Source organism: Gorilla gorilla, chromosome 10 (genome assembly GCF_029281585.2).
Source record: "Gorilla gorilla gorilla isolate KB3781 chromosome 10, NHGRI_mGorGor1-v2.1_pri, whole genome shotgun sequence".
NCBI classification, from domain to species: Eukaryota; Metazoa; Chordata; class Mammalia; order Primates; family Hominidae; genus Gorilla; species Gorilla gorilla.
Window position 1 is genome coordinate 16276791 of NC_073234.2, and position 22366 is coordinate 16299156.

The 22366-nt window shown below is 45.3% G+C and overlaps 1 protein-coding gene across 2 annotated transcripts in view; it reads right to left on the minus strand.

The window, feature by feature from the left end:
• NINJ2 (ninjurin 2) overlaps window positions 1-7458 on the minus strand; it is a 98591-nt gene extending 91133 nt beyond the window's left edge. Inside the window, exon 1 of one of the 2 annotated variants that reach the window (XM_004052486.4) lies at window positions 7047-7458. In XM_004052486.4, the coding sequence (XP_004052534.1) occupies window positions 7047-7217 (171 nt within the window). In that variant the 5' untranslated portion in view covers window positions 7218-7458. The remainder of the gene's footprint in view (window positions 1-7046) is intronic. The other variant, XM_055357483.2, reaches the window with a different exon arrangement.
• Between the last annotated feature and the right edge of the window lie 14908 nt (window positions 7459-22366).

Here is a 22366-nt window from a genome sequence, read left to right on the forward strand (position 1 = left end):
ACTGCACTCCAGCCTGGAGACAGAGTGAGACTGTCTAAAAATAAAATAAAATAAAATAAACCCAAAATAGGTGACAAAATACTGAAGGAAAAGAACAAAGTCAGAGGACTGACACTACCCGACTTGAAGAATTACTGTAAAGCGGCCAGGCATGGTGGCTCACACCTGTAATCCCAGCACTTTGGGAGGTAGGGTCTGGTGGATCACAAGTTCAGGAGTTCGAGACCAGCCTGGCCGAGATGGTGAAACCCCATCTCTACTAAAAATACAAAAATTAGCCGGATGTGGTGGCGGGCCCCTGTAATCCCAGCTACTCGGGAGGCTGAGGCAGGAGAATCACTTGAACTTGGGAGGTGGAGGTTGCAGTGAGCCGAGATTGCGCCACTGCACTCTAGCCTGGGTGACAGAGCAAGACTCTGTCTCAAAAAAAAAAAAAAATTACTGTAAAGCTACAATAATTAAGACAATGTGTTTTGGACAAAGAATAGACAAATAGATCAGTGGAACAGAATAGTGAACCCAGAAATAGACCCAACTGATCTTTGATAAAGGAACAAAGACAATACAATGTAGCAGAGATAGTCTTTTCAACGAATGGTGCCAGAATAACCAGGCATCCACGTGTAAAAATATGAATCTAAGCACAGACCTTCCACCCTCTACAAGAATTAATTCAAAGTGGACTATAAACCTAAATGTAAAATGTGAAACTATAAAACTCATAAATGATAATATAGGATAAAATCTAGATGACCTTGAATATGCTTACGACTTTTTGTATACAATACCAAAGGGTACAATCCATGAAAGAAATAATAAACTGGATTTTATTAACATTGAAAACTTCTACTCTGTGAAAGGCAATGTCAACAGAATAAGACAAGCCACAGACTGGGAGAAAATATCTGCAAAAGATGCGTCTAATAAAGAGTTGTTATCCCAAACAGACAAAGAATCTTAAAATTCAACAACAAGAAAATAAGGCCGGGCGCAGTGGCTCACACCTGTAATCCCAGCACTTTGGGAGGCTGAGGCGGGTGGATCACAAGGTCAGGAGTTTGAGACCAGCCTGGCCAACATAGTGAAACCCCGCCTCTATTAAAAATACAAAAATTAGCCGGGCATGGTGGCGCATGCCTGTAGCCCCAGCTACTCAGGAGGCTGAGGCAGGAGGATCGCTTGAACCCGGGAAGCGGAGGTTGCGGTGAGCCAAGATCGGGCCACTGCACTCCAGCCTGGAAGACAGAGCGAGACTCCTTCTCAAAAAATAAATAAATAAATAAATAACCCCACTAAATATGGGCAAAAAACCTGAACAGCCACCTCACTAAAGATGCAAAGGTAGCAGATAAGCATATGAGAAGATTCTCCACATCTTATGTCACTAGGGAAATGCAAATTAAAACAAAAATGGGATATCACTGCACAGCTACCAGAATGGCCAACATCCAGAACACTGACAATACCAAATGCTGATGAGAATGTGGAACACCCATTCATTGCTGGTGGACATGCAAAACAGTATAGCCATTTTGGAAGACAGTTTGGCAGTTCCTTCCAAAACTCAACACACTCTTACCATATGATCCAGCAATTGCAATCCTTGGTATCTTCCCAAATGAATTCAGAATTTGTGTTTACACAAAAACCTACACAGGCTTTTTTTTTTATTATTATTTTGAGGCAGAGTCTCACTCTGTCACTCAGGCTGGAGTGCAGTGGTGTGATCTCAGCTGGCTGCAACCTCCGCCTCCCGGGTTCAAACGATTCTCCTGCCTTAGCCTCCCGAGTAGCTGGGATTACAAGCACCTGCCACCATGCCCGGCTAATTTTTGTATTTTTAGTAGAAGTGGGGTTTCACCATGTTAGCGATAGCCAGGCTGGTCTCGAACTCCTGACCTCAAGTGATCCACTCACCTCGGCCTCCCAAAGTGCTGGGATTACAGGTGTGAGCCACTGCGCCCAGCCAGAGTGGCTTTATACAGAACGATACGTAATACCAAAACTCGGAAGCAACCAAGATGTCCTTTGGTAGGTGAATAAAATAAACAGTAGTACATCCAGACACTGGAATATTATTCAGTACTAAGAAGAAATGAGCTATCAAGCCATAAAAAGAGATGGAGGAAACTTCAATGCCATTACTGAGTGAGAGAAGCCAATCTGAAAAGGCTACATATTGTATGATTCCAACTATGTGACACTCTGGAAAAGGCAAAACAAAAAGTCAGTCATTGCTAGGGTTTCAGAGGGGAAGGAGCAATGAAGAGGCAGAATGCAGAGGATTTTTAGGGCAGTGAAACTTCTCTATTATGCTATGCTATGCTATGCTATGCTATGCTATGCTATGCTATGCTATGCTATGCTATGCTATGCTATACTATACTATACTATAATATACTATAATGTACTATAATATACTATGCTATAGCAGTGGAAACATGTTATTACGCATAGAATGTTTAACACCAAGAGTGAACCCTCATGTAAACTGTAGACTTTGGGTCATAATGATGTGTCAATGTAAGGCTCATCAGTTGTAAAAAAACAATGTACCATTTTGGTGGAGGAAGCTGATAATGGGGAGTCTATGCATGTGGGGCGAGGGGCTGTATGGGAGATCTCTGGACTTCCTTCTCCATTTTGCCATGAACCTAAAACTGCTATTATATATACAGTTGCTATTCTCTCTATATATAACTGCTATTATATATTATATATAATATATTATATATAATATATAACTGCTTATATATATATGTCTTTAAAAGCAATAAAACAAACAAACAAACAAAAATACTCCCAGAGTACTTTGTCTATAGAGCTTCTTCTATTCATAAGTATTTTTACCTCCACTCCCATCTCATTCTATCTGTATCTTGCTCTACTTAACCTGAGCTATACTGAATTTGCATTCGGTTTGGACAAGTCTTAGTTCCTCTTTTGGCAGATCATCTTCACATTTCCATCAACATGCAGCACAGGTGGAAAAAAAGGGGCCAATAACTGGATCTGCCTGGGGAATCTGGAAGCCCAAGAGGAGCTGCATTTTGGGAAGGAGCCAAGCTAGGGGCTTAAACTCTGTACTTGGGGGTAGGGTTGCAACACTGGCTCGAAGGGAAATAAAGGGATTATCCTCAACCTTTCATACATGCAGACTCTGGGAGATGTGCAGGCTTAGCTCCCTGGCAGGGCTACCAGTGAAGGCAGGGAGAGGGGCAGAGGCTTGGAGGCCACAGACACAGGCTGTAGAAGAGAAGGAGCAGCTCCAGGCATCCAGCTGGTGGAGGCCACCTGCCCTGAGTGCTGTGCGCCACTCTTCACAGCCAGCTGTGCTGCTGCTACCCATCCCAGTCTCTCACAGGTCTTGACCTGGAGACACATTTGCAACATTGATTATAGAGGCTCAAGTTAATGTTATTTTAGGTTAGAGTTTCCCAAACTTCAGTTGTGCCATGTTCAGGGTTTCAGTGTCTCAGTGCAGTAGTAGGTGCGGGCACACACACCTGTGATCCATGTCACCCAGGGCTGCCGTACTTCTGAACAGGTCAGACAGAAACGGTTACTGAGACATTGAGGGTATGCCCAGGTCATGTGCAAGGACTGTATAAAGGTGTCAAAAAACTTTCTGCCACTTACTTGAGGCTCATCCTAAGCAATAAAAATGTTGGAATTGCCTGGACATGTGGCTCATGCCTGTAATCCCAACACTTTGGGAGGCCAAGACAGGAAGATCATTTGAGACCAGCAGTTAGAGACCAGCCTGGGCAATACAGTGAGACCTCAATCACTAAAAAAAGAAAAAAAAATTAGCTGGGCATGGTAGTGCACATGTGTGGTCCCAGCTATTTAGGAGGCTGAGGCAGGAGGATGACTTGGGCCCAGGAGGTTAAGGCTGCAGTGAGCCAAGATTGCACCACTGCACTCCTGCCTGTGTGACACAGCAAGATCCTGTCTGTTAAAAAAAAAAAAAAAAAGGAATCACAGGTCTGATAAGTTGTTATGCTTTCTTTCTTTTTTCTTTTCTTTTTCTTTTTTTTTGGGGGGGAGGGAGAGTCTTGCTCTGTTACCCAGCTTGGAGTGCAGTGGCACGATCTCAGCTTACCACAACCTCTGCCTCCCAGGTTCAAGCAACTCTCCTGCCTCAGCCTCCTGAGTAGCTGGGACTACAGGCATACACCACCACGCCTAGCTAATTTTTGTATTTTTAGTAGAGACAGGGTTTCACTACGTTGGCCAGGATGGTCTGCAACCCCTGACTTCGTGATCTGCCCGCCTCAGACTCCCAAAGTGCTGGGGTTACAGGCGTGAGCCACCTAGCCCAGCCCTGTTATGCTCTTTCTAATGAATACTGAAACTATAAAGATGGCCAGCTATGGTGGCTCACACCTGTAATCCCAGCACTTTGGGAGGCCGAGGCTTGTGGATCATTTGAGTTCAGGAGTGCAAGACTAGCCTGGCCAATATGATGAAACCCTGTCTCTACTAAAAATACGAAAATTAGCCAAGTGTGGTGGTACATGCCTATAATCCCAGCTACTTGGGAAGCTGAGGCAGGAGAATCACTTGAACCCAGGAGGCGGAGGTTGCAGTGAGCTGAGATTTTGCCACTACACTCCACCCTAGGCGACAGAGTGAGACTCCGTCTCAAAAAAAACTGTAAAAATAAACATTCTAATAAAAAGTTGTCAGCCATTGATGTACCTTTACCACCCATTGGTGATAATTGTACCACATTTTGGGGAAACATTGTTTTAACTAAAGAGTGTTACTGTTTTGTTTTTAGAGATAGAGTCTGGCTCTGCCGCCCAGGCTGGAGTGCAATGGCATGATTGTAGCTCACTGCAGCCTTGAACTCCTGGCTTCAAACAATTCTCCCACCTCACCCTCCCGAGTAGTGGGGACTACAGGGGCACGCCACCATGCCTAGCTAATTACTTTTAAATTTTTAATAGAGATAGGGTCTTGCTATGTTGCCCAGGCTGGTCTCTAGCTCTTGAGCTCAAGTGATCCTCCTGCCTCAGCCTCCAAAATGCTAGGATTACAGGCGTAGGCCACTGTGCCCAGCCAAAGGTGGACAATAAATTGTAGAAAATAATGGATAACCTTCTGAGCAAAGGAAAATGTAAGATACAAGAATTAAATAGCATATTAGAAGAGAGTGAATGACAAATGAAGAGAAAGGTACACTAACACCTCAGTTACCTGCTAGAGAGAGACATTCATCAAGCCTAGCCAGTCATTTCCTTCTCCTTCCTCCCACCACCTCTTTCCTTCTGAACCTCTGGTTCAGATGCAGAGTCCTTAGCCTGTAACTCTGGATTGTTCAACCCATCAGCACATAAGAAACTTGCTCTTCAGAGAATGAAAATAAGCAGCAACACAATTTCCTTAACAACCAAGGATCTTATAGAGGCAAGAACTAGAAGTAAGAAGAAAACACACACTAGGGACAGAAGACATGGACTGGAGGTCTTGGGCCAATTAGGTGACCTTATTCCTATCTCAGAGCCTCTCCAACTCATGGCTTCCTCAACTCATTCATTTAACAAATGTTTTCTAAAGCACTGACTGTGTACCAAGAGTTGCCTCATGCACTCGGGCTGCAGCAGTGAATAAAACAGGGGAGGCCCTGCCCTCAGAGATCTTGTGTCCTAGTGAGAGTGACAGGCAATACACACCTAAATAAATAAGCAGTGTAACTTTAGGTGGTGAGCAGCGCTATGAAAGAAATTAAACAAATGATAAAGACGAATTGGGGAGGAGGCATCCTGTGAAGAGGTTGGTCAGGGGAGGGTTCCTGGGGGAAGTAACATTTGAGCTGAGACCTGAATGTACTAGGAAGGGCCAGCCAGGAGATAAGCCAGGGAAAGAAGGTTCCAGACAGAGGGACAAGCAAGCCTTGCGGTGGGACCCCTCTCGGGGCTGGCTGCCAATCCAGGAAAACAGCACTGGGTATGCAGTTGTACTAGGTGAATGGTTTTGACACAGCACACCAAGCAGTCCTACAGTTCCCTGGTGGTGTCTCAAGGGCGGAGGGGCCAAGGACAGAGACTCTGCCAGACTCACGCCACCCTGCCCAAAACACACACAGAGAATGAGAGAGAGAGGGAGAGAGAGAAAGAGAGAGAGAGAGGGAGACGCGTGCACATAGTCTGCTTCAACAAAACAGCTCTTCTTTAATCCGAAGTGTATATTGGGTGGCTGCTTAAGATTTTGTTCGAGGACCAGGTTCAGGGATCAGAAATTCTTGATCTCAAGAGTCCTTTTCCACACTTTGTTTGATTCTCTGCAATGTTACACAACCTCAGCAGTGGTCATAGAAGGGTTCATTCTATTCTATCCATTGGCAAGGAGTCAGAGAGTGCAGCTCCCAGCAATCTGGCCCTCCTCTCACCGTAACATCCCACCCTTTCCCCTCCAGCAGTGGACTGGAACCTCTGATGCCTTCCAAGCCCATCCCAGCTACAGAGGGACACACATCTCTGCCTCTTCCTAGGAGATTAGACTGATTTCCTTTCCTTGCACTGTCCAAATGAGACGCTTTCTGTCCTACACAGTAGAGCTTTGTGAAGATAGCCGAGAAACGGCTCAAGTTTTTTCCAACCTGTAAAATGCAAAGTTGGCCAGCTGCCTCTCTTCCTAGCCTCAAAACTCATATATTTCCTGTCTCCAAAGAACTGCCCGGCAGCTCTAAGAGAAGTCTCTACTGTCCTGGGGTTTGGGGAAAGCACTGCTCAGAATGTGAAATCATTTTCTGGTAATACGGATCTAATTAGCTCTTTGACTGACAAGAGGAAGCAGAGGCCAAAAGGGATTTAACCAATCTGTTTTTCAGATATTTCAAAACAAGTGAAGAACCAGATAGAGAAACAGAGAGAAAGAGAAAATAAAGAGACAAAGCCTAGGGAGCATTTGGAGAAGGGAGTGAGTAAGAAAGAGAACGGGGAGGGAGAATATCAAGTGACTAAAGTATCAATCCTCTGTTCTTCCAGCTTCACCTCTACTCCCAGTCTCCCCTCTGCCCTCTTCCAGAGAGAACTTACTTGAAGGTCGATGTTTTCTCTTGCTGATTCCATCTCGCTGCCCTCAAGTCCCTTCACACGCACCGGGTGCCGGGAACAGACTGCGTGGGCTCCTCCAGGCTCCGCCGTCTGAGTCTCTGCTGCTTTCTTCGGGTGGGAGAGAGCACACAGCTGGCGGGACAGACCTGCCATTCATCCCTCTGATGTGGGATGCCCGTCTTGGCTGCAGCCCCTGGGGGAGGTGTGCACATGCACACACGTGTGAGTGTATGTGTGTGCACATGTGTGTGCTCCAGGAGGGGGCACATGGCACACTGATAGGTGACCTTTTGAGTTGGTAGTGACAGCATCATTTTCACCAGTGGCTCCAGTGACCTTCCAGTCCCAGCGGAGCCATCTGAGGTCACCCAGCCTGCTTTGAGCTAGTAGCTTTATGACTGGCAAAGAAATCCTGCGTGTTTATCAAGCAAATTGAAAAACAGCCTGAGGACAACGCTATCTGACTTCACCGCTGAGTCCAGTCCCCAGTCGCCACGGGTGGAGTGACCTCCAGCACAGTCTCAATACTGAGGCAGAGGGATTTCCGTTGTTCTTTGCTTTGTTCCCTATATCCCTAAAAGTTTTTAAAAAAATTGTAGTTTACCTAATAGGCTCCAAAGCATAGGCTTTGTTCTGCAAAGTGAGTGAACAATACGTTTTTATTGACGGATTGTTTGATTCCTTCAACTCTTCCCTTGATTAGCCACAGAGGGAGCAGGGAGTAGTTGTACCTTCGAAGCTTGTTTATGCAAACAGTGGTATTCTCCCTACTTTTAAAATAAAATTACCAGGAGGGAGTCTTTTTTTAGAAAGTTTGTTTTTTTCCTCTCCTGTTTACCTTAGAACCCAAAACTCTTCTGGCTTGTTCCTGAAGCAAGGTTTAGACACAAGCTTGTGCACGTGTGGGTGTGGGGATGTCTGTAGACGTGCATGGCAGGGTGTTAACCTGTAATCCAATTCAGGGCTTGAAGAGGTGCGGGCGGGAGGAAGACAGGCAGAGTCACACGTTTACCCTCACCACATTCAAATGTAAAAAAAAAAAAGGTGATTTCTTCAGTTCTATGAAATGCCTTTATAAGTTCCCATCCCTCTGGACAGTGGTGCGAGGGAGGGTTGGATGATTGGATGGGGGCCATATTTTAGTCTAATCTATGAAGCATAGTTGGATTTAATCATTTAAATGGTAAACAGTCCACTTTAGACACAATGCTCAGTCTTTCGGATTTGCAGAAGATGGCACCTAGGTGCACAGGAGGGTGGGGTGGGGACAGTTCTTGCATCTATCCTGTGGCCTCTCCATCTTGGCTCCTTTCTGTTCTGGAGCTGCTGGGCCCACGGGCCCGCCCGAATTGCTGACTGCGGAGGAGACACAGGTCCTGCTCCTGGGTCTTCTGCTGGCCTTGGTGGCTGATGTCTGATATTGGGCCAGAGTCACTCATGGGTGATTCTCTTTCTGCCTTTGAGATCCAGTGTTCTCCCTTGCTGTCTGTGCTACCTTGGCTCGTGGCAATGTGGACCGTCCTGAGACCTGGCTTTGACTTGTATGTGCCCCCATCCCACTGTATCCGCTCAGTGGCCCACATCTGTAAGATAAGCCCCTCGAAATTTTCCTGTGAGATGCTTGACCAGCGCTCCTGAGCCCCCTTGGGCACATGGGGACTGAGAGCTGCTGACGAAGGGCAGGGGAAAGGCAAGCTCAGCCCCACTTCCAGCAGAGTTTGCTCTGATGTGGCTGCTCCAACTGACACAGGGCAGCCTGCAAGGTGATCTCCTTCCACATTCCTGAATGGAAATGAGACCTGGAACCCACTCTTCTCAGCACTCCTTAAAAAGTCTACCAGTAATATCTATCACCCCACCCCTCATAATAATACCACTATGTATCGAGCACTATTCTAAACACTTTTTTTTTTTTGAGATGGAGTCTCGCTCTGTTGCCCAAGCTGGAGTGCAGTGGCACCATCTTGGCTCACTGCAACCTCTGCCTCCTTGGTTCAAGCGATTCTCCTGCCTCAGCCTCCCGAGTAGCTGAGATTACTTCTTCCCATAGTCCCCTTAATCTAGAATCAGAAAATGTATGCTTTGTCTTCTTCTTTTTTTTTTTTTTTCCTGTTTGGCTGGGATGTATCTGATGTAGAACTCTATGACAACAATTCAAAGGGAAATGAAGAAATTTAGAAAATCCTCTCTCTCAAGAAAACCTGGTTGTCAAAAATATTGTCTTGGCTGGGCAGTGTGGCTCATACCTGTGATCCCAGCACTTCGGGAGGCCAAAGCAGGAGGATCTCTTGAGCCCAGGAGTTCAAGACCAGCTTGTGCAACATAGTGAGATCCCATCTGTAGAAGAACTTTTTGGCTGGGCATGGTGGCTCACACCTGTAATCCCAGCATTGTGGGAAGTAGAGGCAGGAGGTCACTTGAGCCCAGGGGTTCAAGACCAGCCTGGGAAACACAGTGAGATCCTGTCTCTACAAAAAAAAAATTTTTTTTTAATTTAGCTAGATGTGGCAGCTTGCAGCACCTGTAGTCCCAGGTACTTGGGAGGCTGAGGTGGGAGGATTGCTTGAGCCTGGGAGCTGAAGGCTGCAGTGAGCTATGATCATGACACTGTACTCCAGCCTGAGTTGACAAAGCAAGACCATGTCTTAAAAAAAAAAAAAAAAAAAAAAAAAAAACTTTCTGGAAAACCTTATTTTGGATGCCAGAAGCAAAATATTAACTATTTATTTCTCTTTGCACTCCTGTTGTGAAAATCCTCATTATCTTTTACATAATATGGATACATCTGGCTGAATAGAGGGAAACAGGAACAAAAAAATGCAAAAGAGAAAAGTACTTGAATATATTTCAAAAAATTTCCTATTAATAAGCACATTGGTTTGAAAAGGAAACAGCTGTAATTGGTTATAATAATGGTTTTGGTTTGGCAAGATCTTTCTGGATTTGGACCTTTCCCCATCTCATAAGCATCATTTGGAAGTAAACAGAAAAAAGGCTTTGGAAAATGGTTTATCTACCATGTCACGCTGTAACCCTGGACCAGGGGTCAGCAAAGTTTTTCTTTTTCATTTTTCCCTTTTATAAAATTCAAATTGCTATATGAAGCTTTTTTAATTTTAATTTTAATTTTTTGAGATGGGGTCTCACTCTGTCACCCAGGCTGGTGTGCAGTGGCACAATCTCTGCTCACTGCAACCTCTGCCTCCTGGGCTCAAGTGATCCTCCCACCTCAGGCCCCAACCCCCAGCCCGGTAGCTGGGATTACAGGCGCGTGCCACCATGCCTGGCTAATTTCTGTATTTTTTGTAGAGACGGGGGTTTCGCCATGTTGCCCAGGCTGGCCTCGAACTCCTGAGCTCAAGCGATCCGCTCACCTCGATCTCTCAAAGTGCTGGAATTACAGGCGTGAGTCACCATGCCCAGCCAGCAAACTTTTTCTGTAAGGGGCCAGAGAGCCAATATTCTTTAGCCTTTGTGTGTCATATGGTTTCTGCTGCGATGACTCACTTCTATAATAATGTGAAAGCAGTCACAGACAACATGTAAATGAACGAGTGTGGGAGTGTTCCAATAAAACTTTATTTACAAAGAGAGTCAGATATTCACAAAAACAGACCGGAGTTGGCTCCACAGGCTGTAGTCTGCTGACCCCTGCTCCAGGATTTAATCAGAGTCTTTGAAGTCTAATTCCCACTTGAGAGGCAACTACTGAGTCTCTACCACGTGGATATTGGGTTAAACACTGCGGGGACATAAAAGCACCACATGCACGCCCTGGTGAGACACCTGATGGCAAGGGAAGCTGTAGTGAAGAGTGTTGCTGCCGTTTGGCTGGTGCTGAAACTGCACCCACGTGGAGGTTATCACTGTGGATGGAAATGGTTTCTATTTTTCTTTACTGCTAGGGTGATTTTTGTGGTGTAAAGCCAGAGGGACATTTTTAGGGAGACTGTCTCTTGGAAAGTATATTTTAGAATATCCTTGAACTTACAGATAAGTAGACACTCAGAGTGACTCAGAAACTACTCTGAGTCTAGTTTTGTGGAATGAGGGGTCTACAATGAGACCCTAGGTATCTTGCTATGTAAGAAGGAGCAAAGCATTGTTGTAGGGTACTGAAGAAGGCAGCAGCAAGAAGATCCTTTAATTTTGAATTGTGGGAAAAGCTCTAGGGTGAAAGCCAGGTGGCCTGGATTCCTCTCTGTGTGCTGAGTCACTGTGTTTTTAGGCAAGTCACTTAACTTCTCTGGGGCTTACATTCTTGTTTGTGAATGTGAAGCTATCAAAAGAGTTGATTCCTAAGATCCCTCTAGCTCTTACATTCTGTTTCTAATGTGTGTTTTGGCCAGGTGTCGTGGCTCACACCTGTAATCCAGCACCGAGGTAGGCAGATCACCTGAGTTCAGGAGTTTGAGACCAGCCTGGCCAACATGGTGTAACCCCTCTCTACTAAAAATACAAAAATTAGCTGGGTGTGGTGGTGCATGCCGGTAATCCCAGCTATTTGGGAGGCTGAGGCACACAAGAATGGCGTGAACCCAGGAGGTGGAGGTTGCAATGAGCCGAGACCACACCACTGCGCTCCAGCCTGGGTGACAGAGTGAGACTCTGTCTCAAAAAAAAAAAAAAAAAAAAAAGAAAAAAAGTTTATATTAAATACTTCCTGTGTAACAATATAAAATCTCAGATACAGGTCTGAATTTCAGTGTGTAAAAGTTGAGGGCTAGAAATTATTGGCTTTTTAAAAAATTGAAACAGAGCAAGAAGAATCTAATGCTTTTAGTTTAATTTTACCAATAAGACCTTCCCTGATGGAAAATTTATGTAATTAGAAAAATTTTAGGGAAAATTACCACTGTCTGTTGCCTCTGCTCATGGAGACTGAGTAGGGCATACCCACGTCAAACAAGATACAGAAGTGAGAATAAAAGCTGACTTCAAAACATTCTTACAAACTCACTTATGCCCATTTACACATGAACTCAGCTGCTTTCAAATTCACTTCTCCAGGAATCCCGGGGCCAACAGGGATGGCAAAGGGAAGCTTTCTGAGGGCCTATGGAGGGAGCTGGTAGTGCAGTAAATGTTATTGAACATTTCCATCTTCACTCTTCAATATAGTAGCCATTAGCCACATTAGCCAATTGAGCACATGAAATTTGGTTGGCTGAGTAGGAATTTGAATTTTAAATCTGATTTAGTTTCAATAAATTCACATATTTTGATTTTATTTATTTTTAAATTTATTTTAGAGACAGGGTCTTACTCTGTCACCCAGGCTGGAGTACAGTGGCACAATCATAGCTCACTGCAGCCTCGAACTCCTGGGCTTAAGTAATCCACAACCTTAGCCTCCCCAAGTGCTGGGATTACAAGCATGAGCCACTGCGCCTGGCCTAAAATCACCCTTTTTTTTTTTTCTTTTTTTTTTTTGAGACAGAGTCTTACTCTGTCCCGCAGGCTGGAGCGTGCTGGCGTGATCTCAGCTCACTGCAACCTCCACCTCCCAGGTTCATGCAATTCTCATGCCTCAGCCTCCTGAGTAGCCAGAATTACAGGCGTGTACCACCATGCCCAGCTAATTTTTCTGTGTATTTTCAGTAGAGACGTGGCTTCACCGTGTTGACCAGGCTGGTCTCGAACTCCTGACCTCAGGTGATCCGCCCACCTCGACCTCCCAAAGTGCTAGAATTACAGGCGTGAGCCACTGCGCCCGGCCTCTAAGTTCACATTTACGTGGTTACATTTAAGTAGCTAGTAGCTACCTTCTCGGCCAGTGGAGCTATCAACCAAAATTCTACATTTAGAATCCTGTCATTGTGTATGTGTCACTTCTGTTTGGCTACTCACGCCTTGATAGATGCTCACGGGGCCTGACTTCACACAAATAGGAAGTCAGGGCACACAGCTCTCGTGGGAATGCCCCACGAGGCCTGGGGATGCTCTTGGTGGTGGTGAGTAAAATTTCCCTTCGCTCTTTCTCATTCAGAGGAGGGGGATTTTAACTGTGACTCACTGTTCAATGAATGATTAAAAACAGATCCTCCGGTTGGGCGCGGTAGCTCACGCCTGTCATCCCAGCACTTTGGGAGGCTGAGGCGGGTGGATCACGAGGTCAGGAGTTCAAGACCAGCCTGGCCAAGATGGTGAGACCCCGTCTCTATTAAAAATACAAAAAAAGTAGCTGGGCGTGATGGCGCGCGCCTGTAGTCCCAACTACTTGGGAGGCTGAGGCAGGAGAATCACTTGAACCCGGGAGGGGGAGGTTGCAGTGAGCTGAGATCACACCACTGCACTCCAGCCTGGCAACAGAGCAAGACTCCGTCTCAGAAAAAAAAAAAAGGTGCCTGGCACTCTCTTGGTGGCTTAAGGGAGAGGAATAGATGATCTTTTCTTAGTGATAGGAGAGAGACAAAGATCAGTGGTTTGCAAACTTTTTAAAGATAAGAAATCCTTTTCTTAAATGTAATCTTATGTGGAAGTTAACATAAAGCAGATTAAAGTGAAGCTGTTTGAATTCTAGAGTCACATCCACTTCTGCCCTATCTGTCCCGCCACCCACCCCCCGCAACTGCCCCGTTCCATTTCTCAAGCTGCCCCTTAAGGCACCTCTTGGGAACCAATGGACTTCTGCTCAGGAGGCATGGGTGATAAGCCCTTAAGGGCTGGTGTGTGTGTGGGCTGGGCAACCCAAGTCACACAAAATTGTGTGGAGGTTTCAAGTCCTGAAGTGATATTTAAAAAAGGAAAAAAAGGCCACGAGCAGTGGCTCACACCTGTAATCCCAGCACTTTGGGAGGCCAAGGCGGTTGGATCACCTGAGGTTGGGAGTTCAAGACAAACCTGGCCAACGTGGTGAAACCCCGCTCTACTAAAAAAAAAAAAAAATTAGCCAGGCGTGGTGGCAGGCGCCTGTAATCCCAGCTACTTGGGAGGCTGAGGCAGGAGAATCTCTTGAACCCGGAAGGTGGAGGTTGCAGTGAGCCAAGATTGTGCCACTGCACTCCAGCCTTGGTGACAAGCGTGAAACTCCGTCAAAATAAAAGAAAGAAAGAAAGAAAGAAAGAAAGAAAGGAAAGAAAGAGAAAAGGAAAGAAAAGAAAAGAAAAAAGAAAAGAAAAGGGAAAAGAAGGTTTACAAAGCACAGTAAAAATTATAGCCACTTATCCAGGCAGCAGACAGGATGCTGGCCCACAGGACCTTTTTAACTGACAAAGTGTTCCTCAGACACCCCACCTATGAAGCATTCTTGCCAAAAATATTGAAACTGAATATGCTCTAGATCTAATTTCCAGTTTATAGGAAACACAGGGAAGACAGGAACATATTACAGACACTCAGGGATGGATTAAACCTGGGAAATTCTATAGTGCAAACAACCTGACCTGGTTTCTTCAACAAATAAATTAGAGGAAAAAAGAAAAGAAGGAACTCATAGATGAAAACTTAAGAGACAGGCCCGGGTGCAGCCGCTCACATCTATAATCCCAGCACTTCGGTAGGCTGAGGCGGGTGGATCACTTAAGTCCAGGAGTTCGAGACTAGCCCGGGCAGCATAAGGAGATTCTCTCTCTACAAATGACTTTTTTAAAAAGTTAGCCTGGGCTGGGCATGGTGGCTCAAGCCTGTAATCCCAGCACTTCGCGAGGCTGAGGCGGATGGATCATCTGAGGTCAGGAGTTTGAGACCAGCCTGGCCAATGTGGTGAAACCCCATCTCCACTAAAAATACAAAAATTAGCCAGGCATATGGTGCATGCCTGTAATCCCAGCTATCCGGGATGCTGAGGCAGGAGAATTGCTTGAACCCAGGAGGTGGAGGTTGCAGTAAGCCAAGATCGTGCCATTGCACTCTGGCCTGGGTGACAAGAGCGAAACTCTGTCTTGAAAAATAAATTAGCCTGGTGTGGTGGCAAGCAGCTGTATGTAGTTCCAGCTACTCAGGAGGCTGAGTTGGGAGGACTGCTTGAGCCCAGGAATTCAAGGCTGCAGTAATCTGTGATCACACCACTGCACTCCAGCCTGGGTGACAGAGGGAGACTCATCTAAAAAAAAAAAAAAAGATCTAAGAGACATATCAACCAAATACAGCATATAGACTTTGGATTATGTTGCAAACAAACCAACTGAATAATAAAACCTATATCGGATAACCAGGGACATTTGAATACTGATTAGATATCTGATATTATTAAGGATATTTTGTTAACTTTAGGTGATATATGGTATTTTGGTTATTTTTATTTTTATTTTTTTTGAGATGGAGTCTCGCTCTGTCACCCAGGCTGGAGTGCAGGGCGCGATCTTGGCTCACTGCAAGCTCCACCTCCCAGGTTCCAGTGATTCTCCTGCCTCAACCTCCCGAGCAGCTGGGACTACAGGCGCCCGCCACCATGCCCGGCTAATTTTTTGTATTTTTAGTAGAGACGGGGTTTCACCGTGTTAGCCAGGATGGTCTCGATCTCCTGACGTCATGATCTGCCCGTCTTGGTCTCCCAAAGTGCTGGGATTACAGGCGTGAGCCACCGTGCCTGGTCAGCATTTTGGTCATGTTAATAAAAAGAGTCATTGTTTTTAAAGATTATTTTAGATGGAACAATATGATGTATAGTATTTGCTTCAAAATAATCCACTGGTAGGGTGGTGAGTGGGAATACAGATGAAACTAGATTGCTTGTGTGTTGATAATTGTTGAAAATGGGTTTTGGGCACATGAAGATATATTACTCTCTCTGTTTTTGTGTATGTTGGAAAATTTCTACAGCTAAAAGCTTTTCTAAATGGCAGGGAAACCACAAAGCGTTCTTCAGACAGAGATGTCTGAATGTCACTGATGCACTGTGTCTTGAATTGCACAGGGGACTCCGGTCGGGGTGTGGGAAGGATGCAAGCTCGAAGGTGGCAGTGGAGAGTGGACAGGAGAGACAGCAGCCAAGTCTTTAAGACTGGATGGGGACATAGGAAAGGAGTTCTGAGTAGAGGATGGAAGTCAGAGTTTAGAGTCTCAAGAAAACCACAACAAACCCTCCAATGGAGGTACCAGTTCAACTACCACTTCATTTTACAAATGAGAGAAGTAGTTCAGTGTCAAGGTGGGACTAGAGACTTACGAGACGAGTTTCCTGGCTATCCCTTTAATCACACAGATGTATACATTTGAGAGTGTGTGTGTGTGTGAGAGAGAGAGAGAGAAACTAATACAGGAATAGTTGCTTTCAGAGTACTTTGTACATATTTTATTTTATTGGATCTTCACAATGACCCAGTAGCAATTTACAGATGAGGAAACTAAAACCAAAGTGTCCTGTCCAGGATCACACAGCTGGTGATGCAGCCAGGACTCAATCTGAGATTTCTTCCTTCCAATTCTTTCTTTTTTAACACAGACCCCTTCAATCCTCAATACATGCACAGCACATGTGCACACACGCACGCACGCACACACACATCATTATTGCTACCTGTACGGCGGAGTTCAACATGTTGTTGATAATAACTCACCATCACCTAAGGAGACAGACCTAGTCTTAACTCCTGGTCCTACTATTTACTAGGGGTGTGTGTGTGTGTGTGTGTGTGGTTACATAGACTTTGTTTTTTAGAGCTGTTTTAGGTTCTCAGCAAAATCAATCAGAAAGTACAGAGAGTTCTCCTCTATCACCCCAACTCATGGCCTCCCCCACTGTCAACATCCCACACCAGAGTGGTACATTTGTTGCAATCATTGAACTTACATTGACACATCATTATCACCCAAAGTCCACAGTTTACATTAGAGTTCACTCTTGGCATGGTACATTCTGGGGGTGTTGACTAGCTGTGTTTTTGAGCAACTTAGTTTGCTTCCTTTCTCCCTGAGAAGATGGGATCGTAGTGCCTACTTTAGAAAGATCACTAGGAGAACTAAATTAAATCAGATCATGCATATCAAGCAAATTACCTGCCTGGCACAGGGTAAAAGAACCCAGTAAATGGAGCTGATGTTAATATTCATGCAAATCCCCTCAGTATGAGCCCAGCTGTGTAACTGCTGAATCTTCCCCTTGTTCTCTTTGATCTCAGCCCAGAACCTCTCGTTCGCACCTGGATGACTCGGCCAGAGATGATTTCTAGAAGTTCCTTAAAGATATTAGTCTGTGGGCTGGGCATGGTGGCTCACACCTGTAATCCCAGCACTTTGGGAGGCCGAGGTGGGTGGATCACCTGAGATCAGGAGTTTGAGACCAGCCTGACCAACATGGTGAAACCCCGTGTCTACTAAAAATACAAAAATTAGCTGGGCATGGTGGCGGGCGCCTGTCATCCCAGCTACTCAGGAGGCTGAGGTGAGAGAATCGCTTGAACCCAGGAGGCAGAGGTTGCAGTGAACCGAGATTGTGCCATTGCACTCCAGCCTGGGCAACAAGAGCGAAACTCCGTCTCAAGAAAAAGAAAAAAAAAACAGGTATTAGCCTCTGAAGATTTACTGTGCTGCTGAGAGGAACTTAAAGTTTGGTTCTTGGGGAAAGAGCTGTTAGGTAAGCTGGGATGCAATAGACGTAGGTTCACAGAATGAACCCTTACGGTGGGCTGTGGGACAAAAAAGTTTCCAATTTGGACCCTTCACCAAGAGAAACAGAAGGGGAAGAGAAAGCACAGGAGGGAAAAATCAAAGTGTGGGGCCGAGCTGCTGCTTTTAGCCATGGTGAAGGTGAAATCAAGAAACTTCAGTGGGGTTTGTCAAAGAAGACCTTCAATACTATGAACTATGGAATATGCAAAACGAGAACTATCTTGTGCATTTCTATCCCCTTCTCCTTCATACTGTTTACCTTCAGGTGCCTACACAGGGTAGCTGGGGAAAATTAAAAGGAGCAGAGCTTCCAGCATTTTTTCTTTTGTGAACAACCCTGGTAAAAAGATTTTGTGCCAACGGTTCTTGGTTTCTCCTCTGACAACCAGTTCCTTCCCCTGCTATTCTTACAGCATACAGAGTCTGCACAACAGCACTGACATCACTGCTTCATGTGCAACTGTGAGCACCCATCTGTAAGCCTTTTGAGAACAGGGACTGTGGCTTCTACTTCTGAAACTCCCACAGCAGCAAGCCTCTGCAGATAAGCACATACTAACTGACACTGGGCTTCTGAGGGGGGGCCCCCTTCTGCACAGTGTAGTGCCAGGTCCCCAGATCAAGTCAGATGCCAACGAGATCCTTGCTAGAAAAGCTGTGGGTAACACAGACCCAAGAGAGTGGGGCGCAAAAATGGAAATGCAGTTTCCTGAACATTGTCATAATGTGACATCGATTGCTGTGTGATCTTACGTGAGTCATTTCCTTCCCATCTGTTACCTTGGTTTCACTCATCTGCAGAATGAGAACAGTTTTGTAAAGGCACATGCATATATTCATTTATTTCCTGATTAGAAAAGTAATATATATTTCTTGTAGAAAATATAGAATATACAGAAGAATGTGTGAGAAATAAAAGTCCCCACTTAAAACCACCCGGAGGCCAGACACAGTGGTTCGCGCCTGTAATCCCAGCACTTTAGGAGGTCGAGATGGGTGGATCACTTGAGTCCAGGAGTTCCAGACCAGCCTGGGCAACATGGCACAATCCTGTCTCTACAAAAAATATAAAAATTAGCCAGACGTGGTGGCACATGCCTAGTCCCAGCTACTTGGGAGGCAGAGAGCTGCAGTGAGCCAAGCTTGTGCCACTGCACTACAGCCTGGGCAACAGAATGAACCCCCCACCCCCGCCCCAGAAAAACAAAAAAGGAAAAAGAAAACCATCCAGAGATTAAACATTGTTTACATTTTGGTTTACTGCTTTTTGTTTTTATTTATTTCTATTAAACATTTGATGTAGGCCGGGCGTGGTGGCTCACACCTATAATCCCAGCAATTTGGGAGGCTGAGGTGGGTGGATCATTTGAGGTCAGGAATTCGAGACCAGCCTGGCCAACATGGTGAAACCCTGCCTGTACTAAAAATACAAAAATTAGCCGGGCGTGATGGCAGGCGCCTGTAGTCCCAGCCACTCGGGAGGCTGAGACGGGAGAATCACTCGAACCCAGGAAGTGGAGGTTGCAGTGAACCAAGATCACGCCACTGCACTCCAGCCACAGTGACAGAGCAAGACTCTCTAAAAATAAAAATAAAAAATAGAAAATAGAAAAAATTGATGTAATTGGTTTATTGCTTTTTAATCTTTTCTCTGTGTGTGTGCCGTGTGTGTGTAATTTGCGGAGTCCAATGCAAAATGAAAACCTAGGCCCCTTGTTCCCAAATTATGAGGAACTTCAAGAAGGCCACAGCAGAGCATTGAACCCACTCTGAGTCCTGTTTGACTGCGTGGTCACGTGCTCATGAAGTGGGCTCTTTGTATTCCCTACTCAGAATAATAAGATCATTTATTGAGGGTTCTCTGTGTGTCAAGTATTTCATTTAATTAGTTATAATTTAATTCAGCTTCTTTGATATAAATACAATTCTTCCCCCTCCTCATTTTTGCAGATAAAACAACTGGGGATCAGAAAGTTTAAGTAGCTTGCCCAAGTTCATACAGCTAGTCAGGGCAGAGACAATATTCATACCTGAGTCTTTCTGGCTTCAGGTCTGTGCTTTTAACATTGCAGCACATTCCCTCTCATATTAACTTTTTTTTTTTTTTTTTGAAACGGAGTCTCGCTCTGTTGCCCAGGCTGGAGTGCAGTGGCGTGATCTCGACTCACTGCAAGCTCCGCCTCCCGGGTTCACGCCATTCTCCTGCCTCAGCCTCCCGAGTAGCTGGGGCTACAGGCGCCCGCCACGACGCTCAGCTAATTTTTTGTATTTTTAGTAGAGATGGGGTTTCACCGTGTTAGCCAGGATGGTCTCGATCTCCTGACCTCATGATCTGCCCACCTTGGCCTCCCAAAGTGCTGGGATTACAGGCATGAGCCACTGCGCCCAGCCCTCATATTAACTTTTATAAATTCATTTAAAATTATTAATAAAGTTGAGATTATACTATACATAAAATCTTATATTGCATTTTTTTCATTTTATATCACGATTGTTTTCTCTTCCTCTGTTATTAAACAGAGGAGAAAAACTGTGGCTATTTATGAGAAAGAGTGAAGTCTAAATGACAAAGCTCTGAGAAGAATTTCATTGCAAGATTAGATTAAATACAAAACATCAATGATCCAAAGCAGGAGCACGTGGTCAGTGGAGACTTGGCAAAGACTAGGCTGCTGTATTTAACCCACAGCCCCCGACTGATAAACAGAATATAAACATCTCACTCTCCCTGCTCTGAACATCCTCCACATTAAAGAGGATACCTTTGCAGATCCCCGACAGTCAAGAAGATTTCTGTCCAATTTACTTTTCACAAAAGTAAAAGTTTCATTGTAAAATGAAAGCAATGGGTTCTTTTTCAAGCATAAATAATATTATATGGAATATCAGTATCAACCTCCTCCTTACACACACACACACACACACACACACTCGAATACCCTTATGGGGGTGTGCAGCCCCGTCTTCCTTGGCAATCACTGAGTTACATGTAAAACAGAGCCAGTACTGAAGGTAATATTCAAAATGTTACTATGCACCACTGCAGACTTTGGGAAACTGACTTACTCTGTCTAAGTCTGAGGAGCCACGTGTGTAAAATAGAGCTCATAAGAGCTACCTCAACAGAATGAGGAAAGAACCTAACGGGTAGGCTTTTCCTGAAGCTGGGACTTCTAAGCCAAGAGTCAAGCTTAGGTTACTGCGAATCAGATTTTCTTTGTAGGCCTTAATTCCTCAACGAAAACTGCAACCATGGTTAGGGTCCCTGGGATCTAGGGCTGAGGAACTGGGGGAGAAGAGGAGTAAGGCCTATTCCTGTACCCATCTCCTTTTGTTTGTCACAGTTCTTATTTTCTAGGGAACTGTGGTTAAAAGGAAGACAGAGTACAGCTACCTTTTAGGGAGAGAAAAAAACCAAAACACAATCCTCAGCTTTCAAGGTGTACGAGGGAGAGAGCACCAAGGTAGTGATTTAACCCTGAAGTCAGCTGAGTCTTGGGGAATTTAAGCAGCTAAGGGACACAAGCTTCAGGCCACAGAAAGTGAGGGCCACTGGGGCAGGAAAAAAAAAATCCCTCTTCATTTGGTGTTAAGTTTCCACCTATCAAAATGCATCTTTCTAGATGACTTGCTGCCCTTTGCTGGCAAGCTCTCCCAACGTTGTGCAAAGAGATTTAATAAAAAATAACAGGCTGGGCATGGTGGCTCAGGCCTGTCATCCCAGCATTTTGGGAGAGCAAGGCAAAAGGATCACTTGAGCCCAGGAGTTTGAAACCAGCCTGGGCAACATAGCAAGACCCTGTCACTACAAAAAACAAATAAAAATAATTAGCTGAGCATGGTGGTAAATTATAGTGAGCTATGATTATGCCACTGCACTCCAACCTGGGTGACAGAGCCAGACCTTGTCTCTAAAAAAAAAAAAAAAAAGGCCGGGAACGGTGGCTCACACCTTTAATCCCAGCACTTTGGGAGGCCGAGGCGGGCAGATCACCTGAGGTCGGGAGTTTAAGACCAGCCTGGCCAACACGGAGAAACCCTGTCTCTACTAAAAATACAAAAATTAGCCAGGCGTGGTGGCGCATGCCTGTAGTTCCAGCTACTCAGAAGGTTGAGATGGGAGAATCACTGGAACCCGGGAGGCGGAGGTTGTGGTGAGCTGAGATCAGGCCATTGCACTCCATCCAGCCTGGGCAACAAAAGTGAAACTCTGTTTCAAAAAAAAAAGAGAAAGAAAAAGAGGGCCGGGTGCGGTGGCTCATGCCTGTAATCCCAGTACTTTGGGAGGCCGAGGCAGGCGGATCACAAGGTCAAGAGTTCGAGACCAGCCTGGCCAACATGGTGAAAGCCTGCCTCTACTGAGAATACAAAAATTAGCCAGATGTGGTGGTGCATGCTGTAATCCCAGCTACTGGAGAGGCTGAGGCAGGAGAATAGCATGAACCTGGGAGGCGGAGGTTGCAGTGAGCTGAGATCGCGCTATTGCACTCCAGCCTGGGCAACAGAGCAAGACTCCATCTCAAAAAAAAAAAAAAAAAGAAAGAAAGAAAAAGAAAAAGAAATTAAAAAAAAAACATGATTAGACTTTAGATACATACAGTGCCTGTCTGATGTTCCCCCCAAATCTGTCTCCTGAGGCCAGCAGGCACGTAACCCCAGGTCACTCACAGTGAATGAGGAAGGGATGGCGATGGGTGGGCCCCTGTGTTTGGAGGCTCTGACGCTGTTCTCTCATGCACTCTTCCCACTGT